General features: G+C 60.6%; 2 protein-coding genes across 2 annotated transcripts; one reads left to right on the forward strand and one right to left on the reverse strand.

The window, feature by feature from the left end:
- The first annotated feature begins 6,331 nt into the window (after positions 1-6,331).
- Positions 6,332-10,690, forward strand: RTP5 (receptor transporter protein 5 (putative)). Its single transcript, XM_086720220.1, has 2 exons — positions 6,332-6,567; positions 8,871-10,690. The coding sequence occupies exons 1-2, from the start codon at positions 6,341-6,343 to the stop codon at positions 10,354-10,356; spliced, it is 1,713 nt and encodes a 570-aa protein (XP_086576346.1). The 5' UTR covers positions 6,332-6,340; the 3' UTR covers positions 10,357-10,690.
- An 11,191-nt stretch (positions 10,691-21,881) lies between these two features.
- Positions 21,882-24,213, reverse strand: FAM240C (family with sequence similarity 240 member C). Its single transcript, XM_086715301.1, has 2 exons — positions 24,068-24,213; positions 21,882-22,101 (listed from the first exon to the last, which is right to left on the reverse strand). The coding sequence occupies exons 1-2, from the start codon at positions 24,211-24,213 to the stop codon at positions 21,972-21,974; spliced, it is 276 nt and encodes a 91-aa protein (XP_086571427.1). The 3' UTR covers positions 21,882-21,971.
- Between the last annotated feature and the right edge of the window lie 3,614 nt (positions 24,214-27,827).

Here is a 27,827-nt window from a genome sequence, read left to right on the forward strand (position 1 = left end):
CTCGAGGCTCCGCGCTGGGGGGCACGATGCCCTGTGGGGCTCGGGGCTGGAGGGTCTGCCGGGAGGGGCGGTGTGGGGGTGTGCTCTGGGTGGAAGATGTCGTCGGGCCCCCCGGGGGCCCCTGCACCCCAGCCACACTGGCTGTGATTCCACGGGCAGGAGCTCAGATGCGCATCTAGAGTGGGCCCCCGGAGAACCTAAGGGTGTGTGGTGCCCCTCCTTGCCCAGCGCCCTCTGTCCCCCCTCTGTCACTTCCTCTCTTCTCCCTCCTCGGCTCCTATCCCCCTTTCCCACTGATGTCCGCTGGGGTGGTGGGCTGCGTGCAGGGGCCCAGTGGAGAGGTTGAGAGGGGCACTCGGACTCTGGGGGCACTGGGTTGGCAGGGGTGATATGGAGGCAGAGGGGGGCCCTGAGACTGTGAAGGCTGGGGAGGCGGGGGGGGGGGCCCAGGGGAGCCTCCCACCCCACCCTGGGGTGGGCAGGACCAGCAGGTGACCGGATCAGAGCCGGTGGAGGAGGCTGGGACAGGTGGGGGAGGGGGCAAGAGCCCCAGGGACTATTGGGGTGCCATACCCCCAAGGGGAGCTCCCTACCACCTGTCGGCATGCTCTCCCCCAAACTCGTGCTGTCTCCCCCAAACACAGTGTCCCCTCACACACTGTCCCCGCCACACTAACTGTCCCCTCACACACAGTGTCCTTGTCAGTATCCCCATCATAGTTTCCCCGACACACACAGTGTCCCCATCACACACACTGTCCCCGTCACACACTGTGTGTGTGCCCTGCCCCCACCATCTTTCATTGGGGACAGGAGGGAAGGGGAAGGTCAGGGTCTTCATCTGTCCCCTTCTGGTGGCCCCTGCTAGCCGGCCCTCTCCTCCCCGCCGTGTCCTGGCTTCACCCCTTCAGGTTCGGGAGGTCCCAGCCAGGGTGGCCTGCTCCCTGCCCCCACCTCCGGACCCTCTCCAGTAGGCAGGCATCGGGGATGCCCCCCGACCCCCGGGTCAGGGGTCTCTCGCAAAGAGCGTGTTGTGTGCGGTCCCTGGGAGATCGTAGGCTCTCTCGCCGGCCTCCTACCCTGGCCAGGCTCTCTCGAGGGCGACATTCTGCCCAAGGACCGCGCGCCTGGCGAGGTTAGTGCCTCACGGGGTCGCCCGTGGGACGGCCTGAGCGTCCTGCACTTGGAGAGCTGTGGGGGAGCCTGGCGTGTGGCCTGCCGGGCTGGGCCCCACGGGGCAGGACCCTGGCCGCGTTCCCGCACGTGTGCGCGTCTGCAGCGGGCTCTGGAGGCCTGTGGTCTGTGCCGGGAGACTGTCAGGGCTGCGCCTGCTGGGCGCCGTGTGCCCGTGTCCCTGTGTCCGACCTGCTCCGCGTCCACTGTTTGCTTCCGGCAGGACCAAGGGGAGAAGGCTCGGGAGGCCCCGGGCTGTTAGCGAGGGGGGTGTCCCCCTCCCCCCCCAGGCGCTCTGGTCCCATGTGGTCTGGTCCTGCGGGGTGCCCCCCTCCCCCCCAGGCAGTCTGGTTCTGTGGGGTGGCCCCTCCCCCCCAGGTGGTCTGGATCTGCAGGGTGGCCCCTCCCCCCCAGGTGGTCTGGTCCTGTGGGGTGCCCCCTCCCCCCCAGGTGGTCTGGATCTGTGGTGTGTCCCCCCCTCCCCAGGAGGTCTGGTCCCCAGGTAGTCTGGTCCTTCGGGGTGCCCCCCTCCCCCCCAGGTGGTCTGGTCCTGTGGGGTGCCCCCCCTCCCCAGGAGGTCTGGTCCCCAGGTGGTCTGGTCCTGTGGGGTGACCCCTCCCCCCCAGGTGGTCTGGTCCTGCGGGGTGCCCCCCTCCCCCCCAGGTGGTCTGGTCCCAGGGGTCTGGTCGTGCGGGGTGCCCCCCTCCCCCCAGGCGCTCTGGTCCCAGGAGGTCTGGTCCTGCGGGGTGCCCCCCTCCCCAACAGGCCGTCTGGTCCTGCGGGGTGCCCCTTCCCCCCCCCAGGTGGCCTGGATCTGCAGGGTGGCCCCTCCCCCCCAGGTGGTCTGGTCCTGCGGTGTGTCCCCCCCTCCCCCGGAGGTCTGGTCCCCAGGTGGTCTGGTCCTGTGGGGTGCCCCCCTCCCCTCCAGGCGTCTGGTCCTGCGGGGTGCCCCCCTCCCCCCCAGGGGTTCTGGTCCTGCGGGGTGCCCCCCTCCCCCTCAGGTGGTCTGGTCCTGCGGGGTGCCCCCCTCCCCCACCAGGCGCTCTGGTCCCAGGGGGTCTGGTCCTGTGGGGTGCCCCCTCCCTGAGAGGAGAGGAGTCCTGGTTTCCAAGGTGCCCAGTGGTGACGCCAGGGTGTGCAGGCGGGCTGGCGGATGGGCAGGTGGGGGGAGCCGGAACAGGAGCCAGCGCGATGGAAAGTGGGGGAGAGGGGATCCCCCCGCGCTTTCCCGAGCCAGCGGCCGAGTCACAGGGAGGTTTCCATTTATGGTAAAACACAGGAAGAAGGATCATCCCGAAACCGCCTCTGAGGGAGGCTGGGGTGATGTCACCCAGCCTGGACGCAGGCGGTGGTGGCCCTGGGAGGCAGCAGCAGATTCACAGCGATTTCTGAGGTTGGAACAGGAAATGGTTAATAGTGTTTGCAAATAAAAACTTTCTGTTCTATCCTGTTTTTGAAGCATTTCCCAGAAGTTAAAAAAGAACACCTAATTTATCTGCCCATTTTAAGAACCAAATTTTAAAAATGTGAACAAAATACTACACCATTTACTGTGCACAAGAATGAAGGGAGTCGGGTGTTTGTGAGGGTAGGAGGGTCACAGGAGATTTCCAGGTCCCCTCACTTTCTAAACTTTCTAGAATGCTGTTTGTTGTTTAAATGTGGACTTTTATCTTAAATTTCCGAATGTGCTTGTGTGTGTGTGTGTGTACGTGCTCCCGTGTGTGTGTGTGCTGTGTGTTCACAGGCGTGTGTGAGACACGGTTCACGTGAACGCGTCCCTGACCTCTGATGGTGGACGCCAGTCGGGCTCCTTGCTGGCCACCGGCATGTGGACGTGGACGTGGAGGGGCCCTGTCCTGCCCTGCACGCACCTGCTCATTTTGATGGAGAAACGAAACCTAACTGTCTACTGGTTTGAGGAAATCGCACTGTCAAACCAACTGTTTGCCAGTTTTTTATTTTTTCTCTTGCAAAATCACCACATGGCCGATTGGTTATGGCAGACACACTCCCGGCAAATATGTCTGTGGCCAATGTGCCAGCCACACATGCACAGCCTCATGGGTCCCCAGGCCCCTGGTCTGTCCCTTCTTTGTCCAGGGTGGTCTCTGCTCCTTGCAGGGCAAGCCCCCATCCCACCGAGGCTTGGAGGACGTGACTGGCCCCTGCCTGGTAGCAGCCGGGGGGACGCCAGGGCAAGGAACTTGGGGGCACTGGGAAGAGCCTGTAGGAGCAGATGCCGCTGCCTGCCTGCGGCCCAGGATGCCCGCCCTGCCCGCCTGCTGGGGGCTGGGGTCTGCGCGGGCAGCGTGTCCCTGGAGGTGTACAACTTCTGCTGGTGTTTGGAGGAGGGCAGGGGTGAACCCAGCATGATTATTGCCACTCGGTTTTCTCTCCTGGCCTGTCTGTCTCTCAACTTTTCTCCCTCCAGGCACACGAGGTAGGGTCCTGCCGACAGAGCAAACCAGCCAGCCAGCCAGCTGGCCTCCAGCTTAGACTCCTTTGCTGTGCTGTCCTGCCCCAAAGCTGGTACTTCTCTGGTCCAGCCTCGCAGTGAGTGGCTTTGGGGGAACCTGCCCAGGCCGCACCCAGGCCAAGAGGGGGACAGATGCTCTGAGCTCTGAGATCCACTCCCTCGGGGCTGCCCAGGGGTGAGGCCCTGCCTTCCAGCCACCTTCTCGGAAAGCTGAACTCAAGATGAGTGCCAGGCAGGCAAGAGAGGGTCCGTCGGGGAAAGAAGAGCGCCGCCTCTGTCAGGTGGGTGCAGTAGCCTTGAAATGGTGCCCCGTCACCCCTGGACTCTCCCATTCTGGAGCCCTCCGAGCCTTGGGGGTGGGGCTGGTCACAGGATGGTGGGCGCAGGTCAGAGGATGGGGCAGGCACAGAGGGAGTTGCGATCAAGCCTCCAGAGCCTGTCCTCGGAGGGACCTGCATCCACGCGGGCGACGGCCGACCGGGTTCAGGGTACGGCACACCCCTCCGGAGTCGGCCATGTGCACACTCAGTCTCCTCCATCATCCTCTGCTAAAGAAGGGGGGGATGTTTATGGCCAACTGGCTTGTTAGTTGGCCGTGAGTAGCTGTTGCAGAGGGCTCGGTTCGTGGGTTTGGGAGGAGAGATAACCAGGCACGTGGAATGAGGCTGGTTTCCCTGGGGTTGGCCCCCCAGGCCTTTGCAGCAGACTTCTAGGAAAGGTTTAAGGAAGTTTCTTAACCAAAAAGATTATTTTTGGGTTGGGTCAGTCATGATACCAAGACTCTTCCCTAAACTCAGAGGCAGGTTGTGGCCTCTGGAGGGGAGGAAACTGTGGGGTCGGCCACGCAGACGAGGCCGTGGTATGGTCCGGGGCAGAGCACGGTGCAGAAGTAGTCAGGGCCGCTGGGCTCAATCAGGTCACATACAGAGGAAAATCTCTGTGGGGACCCCCCCCCCCGGAACAGGGCTACAGCCATCCCCTCGGACCCCTGCACGGCGTGTGACCAGGACCACACGTGCCCACCTACACACAATGGCCATAGGTGCAGCCCCAGCATATCAGGTGGAATTGCTGAGATTACCTGTGTGATAACCAAGAAAACCCAGAAAACAGTGCCCTAAGCTAACAGCGGCATCTGGGTGTGAACTTCTCTCTTGAACAATAATTCCAGAGGTGGGCAGCACTGAAGTGATGTGGTGACTCCAACTGTCATCAAGGACCAGATGGTGACCATAGTCACCTCATGGTCTAAGAGGGCTGCAGGAGTGCCGGTCATCATCTCTGCATCGATAAACAGATGCCGGGGACAGTGGGATGGGGAATAGGTCTTCCCCAGCCAGCTGGTCCTGTATTATGGAGCCTTCCTGGAAGTGTGTCCCAATAGTTTCCTCTCCTGTCCCACGATTCCCCTTTGCTGCAAGACAGACGGATATCACATCGCTGAGAGATCGAAGAAGAAGTTTCAGAAATGCAAAACATGATGGGAACATCAAGTCACGTGCCAGGATTAGCTGCAGACTGGGCGAGCAGAGAATTCGTCAGCCGTCGAGAAGGGGAAAGGATTGCTCTGAGTGCAGGTCAGCGAGACACAGAGTCCGGGGCCCCACAGGGGATGGGGCTCTGCCCTCTGAAGGCGTTGGCTGGCTTCACACCCTGGAGCTCCAGGGCCTTCCACAAAGCAACAGGACCAGAGCGCAACATCCGAACTCCTGGAGGGGTGGGAAGGGAGATTGGAAACAGCGCATCCACGGGGGAGAGCAGGGACCTGGGGACAGGCTGACGGTCAGAGCGGAGGAGGCCCAGGCCGCCGGGAAGGCCCACGGAGCACGCTGACCCCGGGGGCGGAGGCAGTGGTCCTGAAAGCTGAAGACGGATGTCCGACCTTCATCTGGGGGACGTGCGCGTGAACAGCGGTTTGCCCAGGTTGGGGCAGAGGCCCAGACACGCGCGCACAGTATGTGTCCTGCAGGGTTCCTTTTGCAGAAAGCTCAAAGCGGCAGAAAGAAACATTTCAGCTGGCGGAGCTCCAAGGGGTCCCCCCCCCCCCGCCCCGTAGAGCCTCTGCAGGGGAGGGGCACCCAGAGAGTTTTGAGGGTGCCGCGCGAGATCTTTATAACGACTTGTGAAGCATTATGTTTTAGCCATTGTTTTAGGTACACGTTTTACATTTCTAGCCAATAAAAAGTTTGAAAAAAAGCCATGGGAAAATTTACAATGAGACATGTTCCGTCAAGTTCCTCACAGCCTTGTTTCTGATGGCAAAGAATGAGCACGCAGACTTGGGCTCGGCTGCGGACTGGAAAGATGTCAGATATTTGCAGACGGACGAGTACGGACCGCCGGCCGCGGTCGTGGAGTAAAGAGGCCACGCTGTACGATAACATGTTTAGTATGAGTTCCCGTTCATGAAAAATAGATACGAAAATTTACACAGGCCCGTGTGTGAAAAACGTACGGATGTCAGCGCCACAAGGATGATCATGTACGATTTGATTGTATTGCAGTTTTCCCTTTTTATTAATCTGTCCGTTTCTCGTTTTTTTCTGAAATGAAAACGTATTGCTTGCGTAATAAAAAATGTTCAAGGGGATAAGGAAAAAGGCCTGTTTCTCATTCCTCAGAGACAAACCCGGTTGCCATGGAGACTGGATGGCTGTCAGGACAGCGATTGGCTGGTGAGGGTGCAGGATGTGGGATCCCAGGGCTTCCTTGGAGCCCGAGCTGGTGCAGCCAGCAGACTGCACTGCGGAGCCCGGCGCCAGCATGGACGGGGTGGACGTGTGGGCCAGCACCTTGGCCCAGCTGATGGCCAAGAGGAAACCCCGGGACACCTGGGAGCTGCTGCCTGAGGAGAACCTGGCCTCCGGGCACATGGAGAGTGGCGGTTTTCAGTACCGGCTGAGGGGGCTTTCCAGGTGCGCTGAGGGTGGGGGCTTCCTGTGGGGTGCTGGGGGGCGAGGGGCAGGAGCTGTTGAAGCACCGCCCTTGGTCGGCTGCGGCGGGCACCCTGTGGGCAGGGAAGAGGGGCACGCATCCAGCCTGCTCTTGGCTCCAACAGGTAGGTGGGCCCGGAGCGCGTCCTCCCTTCTTGGAAGTGGGGGTGCTGGGGGACAGCCTGTTCTGTCCTTCCCAGTGCTGGCAAGCTGGGCAGTGCTGGCCACCCCTGTCGGGGCCCTGCGGACGCGGTGGGGGTGGGGGGCAGATGCTGGTGGGGTGACGCGGCCACCCACGCGTGGGAGGCTTACTTGGTCACTGCAGCATCTCCCGGTTTCCATGGCAGCACTGACGGCCTAATGGGGGATGGGCAGGTGATGGTGGTCACACCCTGCCCTGCAGAGGGGCCTGAGACAGGGAAGCTGAGTCATGACTGTGACCGAAGGGGCCACAGGCCGAGGTGGGGCTGTGTCTGGCCAGGGCCAGGTTGGGAACCCTAGTGTTGTGAGGGTCACTGCATGAACCCCACTTCTTCTCAGCATGATGACAGCAGTGGGGATGGGCCAGGCCTGCAGGGATGGGGTTCAGTGGGGGAGAGGGCCTCACAGGTCACCAGGGGGACTCCGTGGGAAGCCACACTCTGACACGGCGTCTGAAAGCCCCCGGGGGCAGGTGTCCGGTGGCCTGTCGGCTCTCCCAGGTGTTGGGAGAAACACGTCACTGTCCCACAGCCAAGCGACAAAGCTGCCTGAAACGTGTGGTTGAGGGTCATAAACACCATTTAGCTGGTTTTCAGCTTTCGTGCAGGCACACCAGAGAGTGGCGGGGTCACACAGCACAGCCCTACATTCTGCAACATAGCAGCCACTGGCCACACGTGGCCCTTGGCGCGCGTGTTGATCCCACCGAAATGAAGTTGGAAGTGCGGCTCCCAGGGCACTGGCTGTATGGGTGCTCCCTGGCCACCTGTGGCTGTGTGCTGCTGGCCGGCCGATGCTCACGGAGCCCGTCCTCACCGGTGACCGCACTGTCTGGGGAATGCCCGCGTGTGGTCACTCATCCAGGACCTGAGGGTCTGGGAGAGGGGGCCCCTGCCTGGCCCCGGGGCGTGCAGCCACAGAGACCCCAGACCAGCACCTTCCTCAGCCCCAGACAGCCAGTGCACGGCTCTCTTGCTCACGTGTTTAGAGCCAGATTGGACCCGTCGAAGAGGCTCTCTCACTGTCCTGCTGGGAGCCCCCAGCCCCTCCCGGCTCTCCAGACATCCCTCCCTGCCCCGACTTTATTTCCCTGTCACCTCCTCTCCTCTCGGACGGGGCTCTTCCCTCCAGGGCTTCCCCATGTTTCTGTGCACAGCTGAGCCGTAGCAGAAGCTCCCTCCACTCCCCCCACAGGTACCCGTAGGGTGCTCCCCCCACCAGGTGTCCATAAGGATGCTCCACCCACCAGGTACCCACAGGGATGCTCCCCCGCCAGGCGTCCACAGTGATGCTCCCCCGGCCCCCCACCAAGTATCCACAGGAATGCTCCCCACCATGTACCCACAGAGGTGCTCCCCCCGCGCCCCACCAGGTATCCACAGGGATGCTCCCTCCCACCAGGTGTCCACAGGGGTGCTCACCCCCCACCAGGTACCCACAGGGGTGCCCACCCCCCACCAGGTGTCCACAGGGGTGCTCACCCCCCACCAGGTACCCACAGGGGTGCCCACCCCCCACCAGGTGTCCACAGGGGTGCTCACCCCCCACCAGGTACCCACAGGGGTGCTCACCCCCCACCAGGTACCCACAGGGGTGCTCACCCCCACCAGGTATCCACAGGGGTGCTCCCCCCACCAGGTGTCCACAGGGTGCTCCCCCAGCCCCCCACCAGGTACCCACAGGGATGCTCCCCCCCACCAGGTACCCACATGGGTGCTCCCCCCACTAGGTACCTACATGGGTGCTCCACCCACCAGGTACCCACAGCGATGCTCCCCCCCACCAGGTACTCACAGGGTGCTTGGCTCCTGGTGACATTTCCTCAGGGCTGTTAAGCCTGGGTCTTGAGTCCCAAAACAAAAGCAGCAGGACACAGCAGGCAGTGCAGTGACCCCTCACGGGTGTCGGGCCGGGCTTCGTCCCTGAGCGGGTTTTCCCGCCAGACTGGTGGAAAAGAATTTGCCCTTTGGCTTTTCAGACTGCGGGCTGCAGGTCAGGGGTGTGTACCTGCCCGCTGTCCCTTCCCAGAGGGGGCGCGGGCGCTCGGCCCTGCCCGCCGCTCACGGCCCCTCTGTCCTCCTCAGGCTGCAGTGTGGCCGCTGCCAGTGGGGCTGGTCCTCGGCGCACGTGCACATCCTCTTCCACGTGTGGTTCCACCCGGCCAGCTGCCTGGGGCTGGTGAAGATGCGCCTCTGGGGCCAGCGCTGCCGACTGTGCCCGCCGGGCTCCCAGGGGGCCTGCCAGGTGAGTCTCCTGAACGTGCGGCTCTTCCTCAACAAGCTGGTTCTGTTCATCCTGCAGAAGTGCTACGGGGAGGGCCTCAGCGCGGACCAGTGCCCCGAGATCTGCTTCGGCGAGCGCTGCGAGGCCTGCGACCTGGGGGTCTGCTTCTTCCAGAAGCCCCCAGACCCGGCCTGGGGGCCCGAGGTCCAGAGCCCCGGCTCCATTAAGGGCAGGTACACCTTGTACGGGGGTGACGGCGTGGCCTCGGCCGCTGCCGGCAAGCAGCTGCTCAGCCTTGGCAGCGGGCCCGTGGTCGACCGCTCCCGGGGCTACACCCCCAACTCTATCAGCATCCCCCTGTCCGTGTCCGACTTCATCAGGAACCCCGTGTCCGAGAGCAGCAACTTCTTCGAGCGCGACGACGACATAGTCACGGTTCCTTTCTCCCTTGTGGATGCGGGCAGGGACAGGGGGCCCGGCGCCGATGCCAGGGGCGGTGTCGGCCCCAGGGGGGGCCCCCTCCCGGCGGCTGACCCCCGCGGGCCGCTCGTCATTGGTAGGGGCTCCATCTACTTGCCTGCCAAGCCCACGGCCCCGCCCAAGGGCAAAGGGCTCCCGGTGAACTTCAAGAGCCCCATCTTCCACGGCCGAGGCCTCCTCATCAACAGCATCAGGCCCTTCCAGCTCAAAGGCTTCATCTTCAAGGGCCGGGGCTCCATCCCCAGCCCCACCGACACCGACCCGGGCGACCAGGGCCCTGCGGGGAGCAGCCGGTTGCCAGTGTCCTACATCGTCGGCCTCACGGATGACGGAGAGGGCTCCGTCACCTTCCCCTCGTCTTTGGCCAACATTGTCATAGAGGAGGACTCCTTCCCCATCGTCAACGGCTCCGTCACCTTCCCTTTCATCTTTACTGACGAAGGCACAGGCAAGGGTGCTTCTGCCGACGTCACCAGAGGCAAAGAGGAGGGGGGCGGTGGCCACGGCCCTGCCGTCGCTGGCCGGGAGCCCCCGCGGGGGCCCCACGCCCGCAGACCCGTCACCATCAGCGAGGGCTCCGTCACCATCCCCTTCTCGGTCTTCAACATCATAAAGTGTGTGGGCCCCAGCTCCACCGCCAGAGGCTCCCCGAGGGGTGGCCTGGCCCCCCGTGGCCAGTCCCAGAAGAGGAGGCGGCCACGGGCCAGGCTGGGCAGGTCCTGCCCCGAGCCCGGCTGGGAGGAGGACTTGTGCCCCGAGGACGGCTGCTGCAGGCCCTGCTTCGACCCCTACGAAGAAGTGTGGATCTGGGTGTCCATGGCCGTCTGCATCCTGTGGATTATGTACCTGTACAAGTTTAGCCCCTGATGGCCAGGGTGAGGCCGACGCCCCCCGTCCGGTCCCCGCTGCGCCCCTCCAGCAGGGCCGCCCAGGCCGCAGAGCAACGGGACCCCCGCCACTGTCCGCACCCCCGGGCCCCCTTCCCCCCTCCCTGCCCTCCCTGAGCTGAGTCCTCTGACAGCTGGTCCTTACCCTCCCCTCCCCTTCCCACTTCCGTGTGTGTTCTGTCTCTTGATGTGAGTCGTGGCTTCGTGGATGTCCACGCTGTGATTGTCCGCCAAGCTGCCCACGCGTGCTCCAGGCACTTGTCTGTGTGAGTGTTACAATCCAGTAAAATAAAAGTTAAACGGAAAAAAACCCACAGTGCTCTTGGGCTGAGTGGAAGCCAGCACCCGGAAGGGTTGGAGGTGGGCAGGTGTGGCGGGCACCTCCCTGCAGGGACCTGGTCGTGCCCAGCACTTGTTCCCCTGATGGCTTCTGGACTCCCGGCCGGGTGTGCTGGGCCGGGACGCTCTGTCCTTTGAGCACGGGGACGCGGGCCATGCACGAGCCGTGTTCCTGTGTGGACCCCCGGGACCCTCCTGGAGCAGACCACTTGCCACACTCCTGCCGCTCTGGGAAAAGGTAAAAGCCCCCTTGAGCCATGGTGAACTCCCTGCCCCCCGACCTGCCCCAGGACCCCGTGCGTGACAGCACTGCTGTGGTGGGAGAAGGGCCATCCGCGCCAGAAATCAGAACCCTCCCGTCAGCCACACTCTGGATTTCCATCTTCAGAGGCCACAGGGCCCACTTCTAAGGGGCAGGGGTATTGGGCTGTGCAGTTCCCAGCCAGGTGGAGGAGTGACATTGGGCATGACCATGTCAGGCCCCCATGCCCTCCTTCTCCAGGTGGGGCCCCAGGGAGGTGGGGAGTTGTCTGCAGGGACCCCGAGGTCTGAGATTTGGGCAGCAGGGGGTCAGATGAGAGGGTCTGGGGAAGCCTTGCCTTGTGGGGGGGGGGGCTGAGTGTATGGTAACCTTCGTCCAGGGCTCTGCCCAGTTGCCCTCTGGCCTGACCTGGATCCTACAGGTGCATGTTGGGGGAGGCACGGGGACGGGGTGCTCCTGCACCGACTACGTTGTTGGCTGGGAGAGAAGAGGTGCAGGTGAGGCTTCAAATACCAGCAAACCCAGAAGGTTCCGCCCTGCCCTGAAGGCCAAGCCTGTGTGGAACACAGGGTCTGCAGACCTCAGCCAGCCTGAACAGGAGCCCTCACCTGACGCCACTGGGACCCGGGGCAGACCTAAACACAGACCCTCCAAGTCCCGTCTACACTGGGTGAGAGCCTCACTGGGAGGGCAGGACCCACACCAGGTGAGAGCCCTCTGTCCTGGGGCAGCTGCCACCCCCGCCCCCTCCCCCTCCTCCCCCTCCTCCCCCTCCTCCCCCCTCCCCCCCCCCCCGCTAACCCTAACCCTAACCCCCCCCACCCCTCTGCCTCCAGCATCCCATCTACACTGGGTGTGGACACCTACCCGGGAGTCTGTTAGGGAGGTCCGACATGGGCAGGTTCCCTGTCCTGTCCCCACACAAGGGTCCTCGCCCAGCTCACTGGCTTCCCTGGAAATGACTGGGGGGTGGCAGTGCCCACCGTGGGATCTGCCGCTGGACTCTCTCCAGGGAGGGACACTCTGCCCAGTCGCGGGGGTCCCAGGGCAGGACCAGCGTCCCTTTGGGATGGGCGCTGGAGACCCTCCTGCCCCACGAGGGTGGGGGTCGGGAACCCTGCCAGGGGCTGGCCAGAGGGGTCTGTCCTTCCCAGAGGACCCCCTGGGGAGCACCTCCCTCAGCTCAGGGACCCTGCTCACCAGGGCTGCCCTGGGGAGGAGCTTAATATCTGAAACCGGGGTCTCTTCTGATTGATAGGGGGATGGAAGCTCCCTCCACTGGGGGAGCCCTGGTGAGAGTCAGGAGGTAAGGGTCCACCTGGTCCCTCTGCCGGTTGGCCGCGTTGGGCGCTTTCCATTCCCGCTCCCTCCTCCAGCTCCCGGCCCCTTCTCCAGCCCCTGACACCCTAAACCGCCCCGGCCCCTGGCCCCCAGCCCTCCCCTCCCCAGTCCCTTCCTCTTCTCCAGACGCCTGCCCCTCTTCCAGCCCCACCCCTCCCCTCGCCCCAGCCCCGCCCCTTCTCCGGCCTCGCCTCCAGCGCCTGGCCGCTCGCGCTGTCCTGAGGCGCCCCCGTGTGGCCGCTGGCGGGACACGCAGCCCCGCGATGGCGCGACGGATGGCAGCTGTTTAAATATTTCTGTTTAATCAGACGGTTTGTTAAAACCCAGCAAACTCCATCCGTCATCGACATCATTAACATTAGTCTTTATGAATAGCTAAATTTAATTAAATCATTAATAATTAACTCATTAAGAATTCAGTTTCATTAATAAGACCGATAGCAAATGCGGAGAGCAAATGCACTCGCTCTGTGACGGATCCTCATCCGGGCATCCGCATCCGGGCACACCAGCTCCTTTGAGCGCCTGTTTACTTTCGTAATCACGGGAGACTGCAGGCTCACAGACACGGCTAAAATGCCAAGGCGTGCCTGGGACGCAAATCTAGGACAGCCTACACCTGAGTCTGCACCTGAGACTGCACCTGACCCACACCTGGGCCCACACTGAGTCTGCACCTGACCCACACCTGACCCACACCTGACCCACACCTGACCCACACCTGAGCCCACACTGAGTCTGCCCCTGAGTTCATGCCTGACCCACACCTGGGCCCACATTGAGTCTGCACCTGAGCTCATGCCTGACCCGCACCTGGGCTCACACCTGGGCCCACACCTGAGCCTGTTCCTGACCCTGTACTTGAGTCTCCACCTGATTCCACAACTGTCTCTTGTACAGCCTGAATGACCAGGTTGGGCCTAATTCAGTATGATGTAGCAATAACTATTTTTGGGAACTCAATCAATAATAGAGACACTGAATGTCTAAAACATCTCGAAGAGAACCAAAGGCAGACACATTTTAAATGCAAGTACTGTTAGTTCAGCCAGAGCCGGGGGGGGGGGGGGGGGGTCTCAAAGTGTGAACAATTTCCTGATTTTTGGTAAACGTTCTAGTGAAGGAATGAGTCACACTTCCTGCGTGCCAGGGACTGAGCACAGCGATGTGAGCTTCTCAAGCTGGGGGAAGAAGGAAGGGCCCTGTGTGTGCGGAGGGGGGCTTCAAGGAGACCTCCTGCAGGGCAGGGGGTGACAGGGCTGCACCAGATGGACCCTGATTAGTTCATGCCCTGCATTGGGACGCAGGCGGTGGATGGGCACTTTCCCAGGCCCTCTCCCTGAGGGCAGCCACAGTGCACCGTCAGTCCCAGCACATCCCTGCCACGGCTGGCCTCCTGCAGGTACCAGGTGCCCTTACCCGAGGCCCTGGCAGGTGGCTGTGATCCCACTCTGCAAACTCTATCAGCTGGAATCCTGTCCCATCTGAAATGCTTTTCTATCATCTTTCCTCTGAGTTGAAAAGTCAGGACAATTTGTTGATTTTGATTAGAAAACACATCTATCTTATAGTCCAGCCCTTCTCATCAGCAAATGTAGTCTGGCATTGTTTTCCAGAAAATTCTGGAAGGTTCTACCATTGTAATCACAAAGGGGCTGGGTGAGTGTGGGGTCAGAGCCAGGGCAGATCTTAGGTCCTCCTTCAAGCACCAGGGAAGGGGTGGGCCTGCCTCCAGGAAGAGCTTGTCCCCAGGCGCCCACAAGAACGCACACTTACCCACTTGTGACCTGAACCTCCCCCTCCGTTTTTATTAGGAAAGTGATAGGAAACATTCTAACTCCCAGAAACGCAGGGTTCAGGAGCCGCTTCTTCTCCCTGCTTCCTGGTGGCACCGGGGCTGCAGTATCATTTTCCTTAGATCACAGCAAAGTGGGACTTTCTGTGGTGTGTAAAAGTCAAAATAATTCTATAGGTAACACGATGTGTGTGACAAACAGCTGATCCCTCCCTGGTGGCCCAGTGATCCCCCTCCCCCTCCCCTCTGCTGCAGCTCTTACTTCTCTGCCTGCCTGGGATTTTTGACTTTTCCAGCGACGGCCACCCTGGGCTCCTGGCCACCTCTGGGCTCCCCCGAGGGTCGGGGAGGCACTGGACGCTGACCGTGGGCCTCAGAGCAAAATGGCTGCGAGTCCTTTCCTCCAACGTTGACTCTGAGCTTCCTGGATCCCCAGGCCTCTCTCCTCCGCCGCCGCCTGGGCGTTACTCACCCCCTGCTGCCCATGGGAAGCTTGCCGTTTCCACTAATTTTCAGCTAGGTTTTGACAGGGGCCTGGTCCCGCCAAGCACAGCCTTAGCGTAACCAAGAGAAGCTCTCTGATTTTCCTTCGGCGAGCGGCGTTAGAACGGAGCTCTTTAAGAAAGAAGGGCCACCCTCAGCGGACACTGCGCACCTAGCCGCAGCTGCCACGGCTCGGACCCTCTTCCTGACCCTATTTCGGAGCCTCCGGCGGGTGCCGGGCCCATCACCGCCTCTGTGACCCGACGCAAGGGTAGTGGCATCTCCGTGTGGCCTCGGTTTGCATCTCCTTCATGACTCATGGTGGCAGACATCCGTGGTAAGTGTGCCTCACACACTCGACAATGATGTGTTTTCGGCAATTGTTGGGTGCAAGGTTCTGTAAACGTGCATCGTGTCCGCCGGGCCGACGGTGCTTCTAAGTCCTTACCTGTTGCTGAAGCGTCTGAGCCCCGCCCTTCAGTTCTGCCCGGTTTCCTGTTGCATTTTGAAACTCGGGTATCAGGTTCACCAGGATTTAAGATTTTTAGGTCTTCCTGGCGGCTGATTCCTTTGTCGCAACACGGCACTCCTCGTTTCCCCTGGGATGCCTCATGGTCCGACGTGGGCACCGCAGCTCTCTGACGCTGGCCGGCCGGGGGCACCCCTGTCCTGGAGACATGCGGCCTGGGTCTTCATGCTTGAAGTGGAGTCGGGTCCTGGCGTGCGTCTCAGTCTGATGACCTCTGTCTTTGTTTCTGCCTTTGTGTTGTGTGCACTTTTCCATACAGTTGGCTCGAAATCCCCCTTTCTTGTTTGTTTCGTAACAGTCTTATCTTGGGATTTCTTTTGTATCTGTTCTGCTTTTTCTTCCTCGGTTCCTCCACTCCTACCTTTTTTCAGAATTTTTTTGGCACTTCATTTTCTAAAATGTTTATTTATTTATTCATTTAGAGAGAGAGGGAGAGAGAGAGCGAGAGAGAATGTGTGCCAGTGAGCGGGGGAGGGGCAGAGAGAGGGAGACAGAATCCGAAGCCGGCTCCAGGCTCGAGCCATCAGCGCAGAGCCTGGCTCAGGGCTCGATCTCGTGACGCAGGGATCATGACCTGAGCTGAAAGCAAGAGTCAGACGCTCCACCGACGGAGCCACCCAGGCGCCCCTGGTATTTCACCTTAATTTACTTCCTCTGCTGGCCTCTTAGTCATGCCTCTTCGTGCTCTGCTTTTAGTAGTCGTTCTGGGGATCATGACTGGGCCCGTGGTGTGCCACAGGCTGTCAGCCCCTCAGTGAGTGTGAGATCCCAGCGGGAGCACGGAACCCACACTCTTCTGGCCACCGTGCTCCCTTCCGCACACACTGGAACCGTAATCGCATACTTTCTGCTTCAAGAGTGTGCGCCACAGGTCAGGCTTCTTGGGAGGCCGCGGCTGGCTGGGAGTTGTGGGCACAGACCTGTCACCGCAGACAGGAGCTAAGAATGGCGAGGGGGCCGCCGTGGATGGGTGCTCAGCCACTGCCCGGGCACTGCCCCCGGGAGCTGGCGGCCTCTTCAGGCCGTTCCCTCCCTTCTTCCCTCTCTCCCCTCTCCCCTCTCCTCTCCTCCTCCCTCCCTCCCTTCTCCCCTCTCCCCCTCTCTCCCCTCTCCCTCCTCCTCTCCCTCTCTTCTCTTCCTGCCTCCCTCCCTCCCCTCCCCTCTCCCTCTCTCCCTCCCTCCCATCTCCCCTTTCCCCCTCTCCCCACTCCCCCTCTTCCTCACCCTCCCCTCTCCCTCTCTTCTCCCCTCTCCCTGCCCTTTCCCTCCCCTCTCCTCTCCCTCCTCCTCTCCCTCCTCCTCTCCCTCTCTTCTCCTCCTCCCTCCCTACCTCCCCTCCCCTCTCCCCCTCTCCCTCCCCTCTCCTCTCCCCCTCTCCCCCTCTCCTCCTTCCTCTCTCCTCATTCCTCTCCTCTCCATCCCCTCTCCTCTCCCTCCCCTCCCCTTTACTCTCCCTCCTCCTCTCCCTCTCCCTCCTCCTTCCTCTTCTCTCCCTCCCTCCCCTCTCCCCCTCTCCCTCCCTTCTCCTCCTTCCTCTCTTCTCCCTCCCCTCTCCCTCCCCTCTCCTCTCCCTCCTCCTCTCCCTCTCCTCTCCTTCTCCCTTCCTTCTCCCTCCCCTCCCCTCCCCTCTCCCTCCCCTCTCCCTCCCCTCACCTCTCCCTCCTCCTCTTCCTCTCCTCTCCTCCTCCCTCCTCTCTCTCTCTCCTCCCCTCTCCCTCCCCTCTACTCTCCCTCCTCCTCTCCCTCTCCTCTCCTCCTCCCTTCCCTCCCCTCCCCTCCCCTCCCATCCCCTCTCCCCCTCTTTTCTTGCTCATTTGCCTCTTTCCTGCTCCTGAGTCACCGGCGTATTTTCATTTCAGACACTGAGCTCTTTCCCAAGACCCTGTCCTCCTGGCCAGGAGGGAGAGGGCGGCATCTGGGGCTGCCCTTAACTTGTTCCTTTCTCTGGCTCCAGTGGGAGCACTGCACTTTGCTGGTCTCCACTCTGCTCTGTTGTTGCCCGTGTTGTGTGAGAGGTCACTCCATGATGTTATATGACGGCCGGCCTGCAGGGTAGGTACGAGGCCAGTGAGGAAGAAGTGATCTCCTTGGGATGGGGTGTTGCCCCACGGATAAGGGCCTGGCCCCACACCCCTTGGGCCCGTTCTGAGTCCTTTTGTCTGTGGCCCTTCCTCCAGGACACGTTTCTTATTCCTAAGGCCTGGCCTTCTCGGGTATCCCCAGACTGTGACCCCCAGGAGACCCCCGTTTGGACAGGGCAGGGACACGGTGGCTTGCCCTGCACACAGGGCAGGCAGCCTCGGACAGTGATGCGGGGGCCCCAGGCTCTGGGCCTGGGCCGTGGAGTCAGGTGCGTCTGCGTCTTCCTGTGGGTCCTGCTTCCCCAGGCCCCACCCCCTAGGGCCTACAGTCAGCTTCTGCCTGCCACCCAGTGCCTGCAAGCAACCGCCCTGTGTTTGCCTGATTTTCTACCTGTTTGTGGTGGGAGGGCGTTTGCGGTCACTCGCCACGGCCAGAGGGGAGGTTCCGAGCATCCTAGCAGCTCAAGGGCACAGGTTGCCTGAGTGCCGGATGGGAGAGCTAACAGCGGGCGCCGGGAGTGAGAGCCCAGTGCCACGCCACCCCCCACGACAGAGCTCACCAGGGACAGGAACGCAGACACCCTCAGTGTGCTCCCTCCACGGGCCGTGGCTGTGGCTTGGGGGGACCTGGGTCAGCCCGGCTGCCTTTTCCAGCAATGCCCGGCCTTCTTGGGCAAAAATTCTGAGTGTGGGTCTCAGAGCCGCGGTGGCAGGCAGCAAGGCCTGGGTGATGGCACAAACCCCGTGGAGGCGGGGACACACGTCCTGGGGGGGTGGGCGGGTGCAGGGCAGGGCATCGGGGCAGGGCTGTGGGCTGTGCGGAACGCTGGTGGGTTCGAACGGGCTCATCCTCCATGAACAGACCCTCGGAGATGTGGAACCGCACCGGGGCAGGTGAAGAAGTCAGGCCCTTCCCTGGTGGATGCGGAAGAGGACTGTCTGTCTTGCAGCCGCCCCGAACATTCCGGAGGGTCTGGACTTAGGTCGTTGGTTCCCTGTTTGGGCCATGTGGTGAGCTGACTTCTCACCCCACCGACCTGGTCACACGTGGAGGTGTGTTCACAATCCACGGGCTCTGGTGCACCTGTTCCGGGAGAACTCGCCCAGCGGTCCGGTCCCCGCCGCGACAGTGAGACTCACCCTTGACCCCGGGCCACCCGCTGAAGTTCAAGCTCCTGGTCTTGTCCCTTTGCACTGTCTTGTCCCGGTCTGAGCACGAGCCAGGCCTCCTCCTGGGGTGGGGCTGCGGGCGGGTGGGGGGGCAGAGGAGGAGTCTACACAGGGGCGACTGGAGGGTTGGCTGAGCTCACAGCACACGTGGCCTGGGTCTTCTCTCTCAAATGGGGAAGGAACACTTGGAAGTTTGTAGGGAAGAAACGCACGGTTCACCACGCTTGTGTTGGGGAGGGGCAAGCCCTTCGAGGCTGGGCTGTGGGGGGTCACTGCAGAGGACAGCGGATGGTAGGCTTCCCTCCGCGCGCAAGGGTTTCCTGAATGTGCTTCTGATTCTGTTACCCCTGAGCCGTGAGCCACGGCAGTGAGCCAATCTGGCAGGCAGTGCGGGGCGTCTTCCAGAGAGACCAGAGAGAAGGACGTGGGGTCTGGAAGCCAGTCAGGGAGGCATTCTCCTTCGGTCCCCCCCAGCCCCTGGGGGGTGGCACTTGGAGTTCAGCCTGTGGGGGAGGGGTGGGCGCAGGGGGAGGGGCCAGGGCCCCCTGGTCTAAGTGAGCGGCTCTGCAGCAGGTGTGTGTGCTGTGGACCCCGGTCCAGACCCCGGGTTGAGGGGCCCCCCTGACTGCCCTCCCCCATCCCCTGCCCTGCAGCTGTGTCCTGGGGCTCAGGCCGTTGAGTATCTGACTCTTGATTTCAGCTCAGGTCGTGGGGCCGAGCCCCCCGTTGGACTCTGTGCTGACAGCTGGAACCTGCTTGGGATTCTCTCTCTGTCTCTCTGTCTCTGTCTCTCTCTCCCCCTCCCCTACACTCTCGCTTGCTCTGTCTGTCTCCCTCTCATTCTCTCTCTCAAAATACATAAGTAAACATTAAAGGCAGAAAATAAAATCAAGGTGTCAGGGGGGCTGGTGCCTCCCGGGTGCCCCTGGGGGCTGGGGCACCTCCAGCCTCTGACCCTGGCCCCCTGCCTCCCTCCTTCCCTAGCACCATTGACGGATGGGTCATTGGCGAGGGACACCCTGTAAAGTTAGGGTGTCCGGTGATGATCTGATGCACGGGTACGATGTGATGCAGCCACCACAGTAAGGTTAGCTAACACCTCCGTCCCCTCCCACGTGACTCGTCACCGCTGGGAGAGGAGAGGGAATGAATATGGGGACGGTAGGCTTGGTGGCTGGTGTGGGGACAGCGACGCCTGGAGGGAGAGAACACCCTGAGTGTGAAGCCTGAGGACCCCCTCCCCTCCTCCAGCCTGAGCAGAGAAACCCAGGGCCTGCTCAGCTACCCCCCGAGTGGGGCCTGTTCCTACGACGGCAGGTGTGCGTGCGGGGTGGGGTGGGGACCTGACGGGGGCAGGCAAGCCTCGGGAACCCCCCTGGGAGCAGGGCCCCTCCCTGTCGGGAGGCACCCGCCCTCGCGGCCACGGGGCCAGCGGCAGAGGACGGTGTGTGTGAGCCTTGCATTTCGTTTTAAAACCTTTTCTGTTCTATGAAACTTCTGTACAGTAGCTAGCACTGAACTCCAGAGCTCAGCTCAGGGCGCTGGGACAACTGTGAATGCGGGGAGGCTCCACCCCAAAAAGGTGCAGAACATCTGTCCCCACAGCCAGTTCCCCACCCACCTGGAGGCAGAGGGGTCGGCTGGGGGCCTGCAGGGTGGGTGGCTCCGCCTCCTTCGCTCTACACGCAAGCTCACCCCACCCACGCTGAGCCACTGGGGGCTGCTCACCTGCCCCCCCACCAGACCTGTCCTGAGCCCCTGGGGGGGGTCCTTGGGGCTGTGGCTGCTCCCTCCCCGCCCCCACCCGTCCCGAGGCCCTCAAAGGCCCTTGGGACTGGGGTCAGCTCACCTCCCCCCATGCCTCCTGTGTCAGAACCTGCTCAGCTTTGCCCAGGTGATTAGTGGTGGGGACCCCAAAAACGTGGCCGGTCAACTGCCTGGTGTCCCTTGGTTTCTATGTTAGTGGGAGGGGTAACGGGCTCGTGACGGACAGCAAGGAGGGTGTGGCTGTTCTGGAAGGTTCCGCACAGCCTCACAGCAAGGGCTGCTGTGTGAAAAGGCTCTTCCACCCCACAATGGTCTAACTGGACACCCCAGCTCCCTAGCGTTGACAGTAAATGCGTTCTAAGTTTACCATCAGATAAAGTTACCCTCAGCAGCTCTGGGCTCTGCGAGCATCAGCGAGTGACTTCTGTTCAGGAACTATTTTGGGTATTAATACCCACGCTTCCCAGTGTGTTATCAGTGGAATCTCCTGAGTCACGAGTGATGACAGACAGTCTGGGGATGGCCGGAGGGACATGGCTGGTGTCGCAAAGGCACAGTCGCTGGGTTCTGTCCACTTGTTCATTTGGCCAGACAGACACCCCTGCTCGGTGTCGGGTTCTGGGCCTTTCTTCCTGGATGTTCATGCTCGCCTGTCTGGTCTGTGCTCCGCTCTGGGGGTGCCCTAGGAGGAACTTGCGTGGCTCTGAGTGTCACTTAGCTGTAGGCATCAGTGTTTTCTCTGGGGAGTCTCCCATGACCTGCGAAGTCCTGCTCATCCTGTCTCCCTGCCAACTGGATCAGAGGGTCAAACGAAACAAAACCCAAACCCTGTAAGCAGTTACATCTGGAGAGAGGACACAGACTGGATCCCGTCCCCCGAACGGGGGTCCTGTGTCACTGAGGATGAAGTGCAGTGGTGACAGCAGGGCGGATGCAGTGAGAATGGGGGTGGTGGGCTTTGGGCTCACACGTCGGGACGGGTGCTGGCTGCAGTCTGGGTCCCCGTCGGCTGATGTGGCCCAGGTCCTCTGGTGGCCTGGCTTCCGCTGTGTGCTCAGTTTTCTTGCCCCAGGACTCCAGGGTGGTCACAGCCATAGCTGGGGTGCCAAGGGACAGGACAAGTGCGGCCAAGCACTGAACCCCGACCCTAACAACCTTCGTGGCTTTGGAAACACATACCTTTCCTTTTTAAAAAAATTAAAACAAATTTATTTTAGAGAAAGACAGAGAGAGAGAGAGAGAGAGAGAGAATCCTAAGCAGACTCCATGTTCAACTGTGAGCCTGACGTGGAGCTCAACCCCATGACCTGGGATCATGACCTGAGCTGAAATCAAGAGTCAGATCCTCAACCCACTGGGCCACCCAGGCGCCCTGAATACGCAACTTTCCAATCCTGAACTTTCCAACTATAAAAATAAGGATTTTTAGTTTCCCGAGATGTTGTGGCTAATGTATGAAGTATTTAAGAGAATTCTGCACAAGCACAGAACTCTACCCAGCATCACACGAGGCCACATCCTGGGGTTGAGTTTACGCGTGTATTTCGATCAAAGGCAAGAAAGAGCCGAGTTCCAGGCTGCAGGCAGGAGGCCGGAGCCCAGGACAGGTGCCTGTGGCTTCTTAGGGGCTAAAAACACCACGGGAGCTTCCAATGTGTGTAAATGTTAAAGGTATGAAGAAAAGTTTGCATGTAATCTGATAATGTTGGGCTTTATTGGGTACCTGCCATGTGCTGGGGGGAGGATGACTCCGTGATGGGACCTGTGGCCGCGGGGACGGGGGATGAGCAACTCCTCCGACTCCTGCTTGCGCTCAGGCCCCGAAGCCTCAGGCTGCCGTCGTGTCTCGTGCGTGGGAAGGCTGGGGGCCCAGCAGGCACGGCCGCGTGGGGGCCTCGGGGGGGCCCTGCAGCATCTTGTTCCTGCCCTCCAGCATCCGAGCCCACTCGCCGCGGAGCCTAGGACAACGATAATTTTGGCCTGTGAGTCAGCCGTGGGCCGGCGGCAGCCAGGCCTCTGTCGGCACCTCCGCACATGTTCCCGTGCAGCCGTCCCCTTCCAGGCGGCCAGCGGCCGTGACCTTGTGGGTCCCAGAGAGCCCTGCCACCTTGGAGGCCCGGCCGGTCCCGGGCGGGGGCGACGGCCCAACACGGAGGGGCTCACTCCGGTCCCAGCCTGGAGAGGGAAAATGCTCTGTCCAGGAAGCAGCTTCTGGAAACTTCTGAGGCTGGGAGAGACTGAGCCATGTCCTGAATTCCTCCTTTGTCAGTGGGCCTGGTTTGTTGTGTAGGAGATGTGCTCAGGGGGACCGGACAGAGCCCCCACGGTCGGCCGGGGCCCTCTCACCAGCGCCCTCGCACGGGCTCCTGCCGGGGTACTCCCAGCCGCCTGCCCAGCCCGCCTGCCCGCTGGTGGCGCATTGCCGTGACCACAGCATGACACACGGGGTGACTGGGTGGGAACAGACCTGAATATCCGTGTGTAGGCCGCGGCCCTGCTGTGTGGTTTGGGTTTGGAGGGCGCGGTGTGGGCTGGGAGCCCAGCTCCCGAACGCTTCTGGGTCTGGAGGACAAACTGGTAGGAGTCGTGCACATAGATGCTGTTCCAGCAGCCGGAGACGTGAATGAGGAAGGTGCCTCGAAGGAGCAAGACGTTAGTCTGGTGTCACGTGAGGGCCATGTTCCTGTCCCCTCACCAGGGCACAGCTGCTGACTGGCTGGGCCCAGGGCCAGACATGGCTCCCGGGAGCACGTAGGATGGCTGTGGGGCTGCTGTGGGGATTGCTCTTGTCCAGCAGACAAGGAACAATCTTTCTGGCCAGGTCTGCGGCCTAATAACTAGCCCCATATCCCCCACAGAAGGTCACACTCCACAGTCTGTCCCTGAGCAGCCCGGACCCTCAGTGACTAACCCAGCCACTGCCGACCACACTCTCACTGTCTGACCCGGCGCCCGTTCCTGGGACCCGGGTCTGTGGGCAGAAGACCCAGAAGTTTCCAGGGTCTGAAGGTGCACGTAGGACAAGGCTGAGGCCGTGGCGCCCTCATGCGGGAGCCGAGGGCTGGCAGGAGGCATTAGTGGGAGGTCCCTTCTTCCCGTGTTCGGGCTGTGTGTGAGGTGGGGGGCTGAGCCATGCAGAGAGGAGGGACGCCCTGGCCTCCCGTACTGAGCCTGTCGGGGACACGTGTGCTGGATGACAGGTGAGGTGTCCTGGATGATGGCAGCCGGGCCTCCGGCAAGGTCAGCACCAGACCTGGTCCCACTGCCCCTCCGGGAACCCTCCTTTCCAACTGGGCGCCTAGGGCAGCAGCTGCTGGGGTATTTGAGGATGAAAGCTGTGGTCACTCTGGAATATCTGGCCATCTGAGCCCTTGTCTAGGAGCGAATTATGTGCTAACCTGCCCTTTTAGCTGTCCCTGAGACCAGGCACCCCTGAGTCTGCTCAGGGTCACCTAGGAGACCCTCTTCTGCACCCACAGACCCCTCGCCTCATCTCAGGGAAGAAAGGGGTTTTGGGTCTGCAAACGTGTGGGAAGGAGTGTGATGATTTAGCCTGCGCTCTGGCGGGGGTGGGGGGAACGGTCAGAAAATCAGTCTGCGCCAGACAAGGCTTCTTTGATAACTTCTAGCAAGACCTTCCAGAGTGGGGGATGGGGGGCAGGGGGTGGGGGGAGGGAGGAAGGGTTGCAGGGATGGGGAGTGGAGGGCTGGGTGGTGGCAGGTGGGCTGGTAGGTGTTAGCGGGTGGGGTTGCAGGGATGGGGCATTCTCCTCCCCAGCCCAGTGATCACGGTTCTAAGCTGAGTCAGTGCGAGTGGTGTTCCGTGGTTGCAGCCGCTCCTCCTGTGACTGAATCTGAGGGCAGTGCCGATGTCTGGATGGTGATGGCTGAGCGGCCCCAGGCCGTGCTCTGCAGCGAGCTCACCTGTCCAGGGCGCTCCTGCGGGTCCTCATGTCCTCGCTCTGCAGCTGTTTTGTGTGCAGCTCGATCTTTTCCTCCCAAAACTTCTTAATCACACCAGCATCGTAGGCTATTCTTCCAGGCTGCTTCAGAGTGTAGCTTTTGCTCATCTTCTGTCAAAGGGAAAATTGATGACACTTAGCCGTTTTGTGCTGTGTTGGTTGGACTGCACAGGGAGTGGGCGTGTTAACCATGAAGAGGATTCAGCCTCAAATCCCTGATTCTCGGAGCAGGGTGGTTCTCAGAACACCCACGTGGGGACCCCCACACCGAATCTGTCAGGGAGGTAGTCGGTAGGCACGCCTGAGAGCAGCCTCCGGGGTCTGACCTAATAAGGGTTAGTATCCCAAATCTAAGGCAGGGGTGCCTGGGTGGCTCAGTCAGTTAAGCATCCGACTTTGGCTCAGGTCATGATCTCCCTGTTCTGAGTTTGAGCTGTATGTTGGGCTCTGTGCTGACAGCTCAGAGCCTGGAGACTGCTTTGGATTCTGTGTCTCCCCCTCTCTCTCTCATGATCTGTTTCTTTCTCTCTCTCTCTCAAAAATAAAAAAAAACATTAAAAAATAAAAAAAACACACACAAAAACAAAATCTGTAAAGAACTTACACAATTCAGCACACAAAACAAAACAAAAACCAAACAATTCCATTAAAAATGGGCAAAAGATATGAACAGACACTTTCTCCAAAGAAGACACCCAGATGGCCAATAGACACATGAAAAAATGCTCAACATCACTCATCTTCAGGGAAATACAAATCACAACCACAATGAGATGTCACCTCACACCTGTCAGAATGGCTAAAATCAACAGCACAGAAAACAGCAGGTTTTGGGGGGGACACAGAGAAAGGGCAACCCTCTTACACTGTTGGTGGGAATGCAAACTGGTGCAGCCACGGCCAAAAACAGTATGGAGATTCTTCAAAAAATTGAAAATAGAACTACCTTATGACCTCAAAGTTCCATGATTGGGTATTTACAACCCCCCCCAAAACAAAACCCACTAATTTGATATATACACCTCCATGTTTATAGCAGCACTATCTACAATGGCCAAGATATGGAAGCAGCCCAACTGCCCATTGACTGATGATGGATAAAGAGGATGTGGTGTATAATATACAGTGGAATATCACTCAGCCAGAAAAAAGGGATGAAACCTCGTCATTTGTGACAACCTGGGTGGGCCTAGAATATATTATGCTGAGTGAAACAAATCAGCCAGAGAAAGACAAAAACCATAGAATTTCACTTATACGTGTAATCTAAAAAACAAAACAAATAAGCAAAAAAGCAGGAAGAGACCCATAAATGCAGAGAACGCGCTGGTGGTTGCCAGAGGGGAGGGGCGGAGCTGGAGAGAGGGGCGCAGGAGAGGGGGAGGGCCAGGCTTCCGGTTACGGGCAAAGGAGTCCCGGTGCGGGAGGCCCAGCGCGGAGACCACAGCCAGTGGCGCTGGAGGAGCGTCGCGCGGTGACAGCCGGGAGCTACTCTCGTGGGAGCACGGCGTCCTGCCCACGCCGTCCGGTCACCGCGTTGTACACCTGAGAGTGACGTGACGTCTTGTGTCAACTACACTCAAGTTAAAAAATTACAAGAAGGAACTTGAAGTTGACATTTAACAAAACTCATCTCCTGACATCATGCTTCACACACGCTTGTTTCGAAGCTGGAGCCACCGAGTTCCGGGAGTGAACTCTCCCAGGAACCAGAGGCCACTGTGCCCAGGGGGAGGGACACCTGGACACATCGGGGACGCGCTGGGGGAACTGCAGGAGCAGGGCGCAGATTGAAAACAGTGAGATGGACCAGGTGATGCCCCTGCCATCAGGACCCTTGCGGACCGGCTTCGATGCCTCCTCTGCCTGGCCCTCCCTTCGGGCCCCGTGGTGGCACCTTGGGGACAATCACAGGGAAGAGGCTAGGAGCTTCCATGGCTGTTTGGCTGGAATTTTGTGTGGGTCCCATAAAAAAAAAAAAAAGGGCTTTATGTCTTTTATTATTTTTTTTTTAATTTTTTTTTAAACGTTTTATTTATTTTTGAGACAGGGAGAGACAGAGCATGAACAGGGGAGGGTCAGAGAGAGGGAGACACAGAATCTGAAACAGGCTCCAGGCTCTGAGCTGTCAGCACAGAGCCCGACGCGGGGCTCGAACTCACGGACCGAGAGATCATGACCTGAGCCTAAGTCGGACGCTTAACTGACTGAGCCACCCAGGCGCCCCAGGCTTTATGTCTTTTAAATGTCACTTCCTACAATTGATTTTGTTGTGCTTTACCAGAGTGCCAGCAAGGCTCCAGCTGGCCACTCCTTCCAGAAGCTTCCAGAAGCCTGCCTGACCTCTCCTGGGGACCCAGTCCTTTCCTCTCTCACTGTTGGGATCTTTCTTGGAAGCATCTGCAGCACCCAGGAAGGCACATAAAACACCTGCACAGTTGGGGCCCGTGGGTGTGTGCAAACATTTAAGTGAGCAGGACACGAATGAATTAGCATTGCGAAGGTGGGGGGCCTGGGCCAGACCTCAGGGTGATCATTGGCCCTCAGCCCCTCCTGTAGCCGGTGTGTGGCGGGATCCCTGGGGACCCTGTGACCTTTGGGGTGAAGGCAGTGAGGGAGTTTCCTTCCCTGACCTGTTGCTGGCTGAGTTCAGGGGTTGAAGTTGAGGGAGAAACCCCCTCCCCACCCCCAGGGCCTCTGGGCTCACGCTGCAGGTGGGCAGGGCCAGCTCCTGGGGGAGGCCCTGGGGGCACAGGCAGCAGAGCCCGGGCCCCGGGACATGAGCCCAGAGGTGGGTGGAGGTCAGCTGGGGGGCACCTGCCTCAGTCCAGCAAGGCTGCCCCAATTGTGTTCACTGGGGCTTCTGAAAGCAAATCAAGACCTGTGTCCCTCCCCCCCCAACCATTAACCAAGGTCAGGAGGAGACGGGGAGTCTCATTAGAAGTTGAGACTTCTATGCTGGCAACAGAAAGTAGGGGACCCAAGAGGAGGGCCCCTGTGCTCTGGAGAGTGACTCAGTGCTGGCCTCCAACAAGGGTGGAGGGACCTGGGACCTGGGAGGACAGGGGTCCTGGGGAAGAGGGGCAGGGGTCCCCAGGATGGGGCAGGGATTCTGTGGGGGAGGAGGGGTCAGGGGTTCCTGGGAGGAGGGGGGTAGAGGTCAATGGGGGGAGGGCAGGGCCCCAGGAGGGAGGAGGGGCAGGGCCCCAGGAGGGAGGAGGGGCAGGGTCCCGGGAGGGAGGAGGGGCAGGGTCCCGGGAGGGAGGAGGAGCAGGGGTCCCAAGAGGGAGGAGGGGCAGGTTCCCAGGAGGGAGCCTGCCTTCTGGGTTTGTGATGTTGCTGATGCTCAGCTTCCAGGAGGTCTCTGGTCTCAGGATGGGGTGGCCGTGGAGTGTGGCCATGATGAGCTGATACGTGGCGGACAAGCCTGTACCATTGGTTGCCTGGCAGAGTTAGTGTCCTGGGCTGCGGAGCAGACGGTCCCCGGTTACAGCACTGCCCCCGAGGCCACCCAGGCCGGCCTGGCACAGACCACCTCACTGGACTTCCAGAAGGGGTAACCGTTGGTCTGAAATCGCCCTGACTTGGGGCCGAATGTGCCAGAACATGGCAAAGAAGTCAGTCCTGCTATTTGAGAGAAAGTGGTCCAGGCAGGCTGACTGATGTCACCTGCAGCCAATCCTTTTGGCTCCTGCTCTCAGGTCAGCTGTGAGGGCACACGG

This window comes from Puma concolor, chromosome C1 (genome assembly GCF_028749965.1).
Source record: "Puma concolor isolate L17-30 chromosome C1, mPumCon1.1.hap2, whole genome shotgun sequence".
NCBI classification, from domain to species: domain Eukaryota; kingdom Metazoa; phylum Chordata; class Mammalia; order Carnivora; family Felidae; genus Puma; species Puma concolor.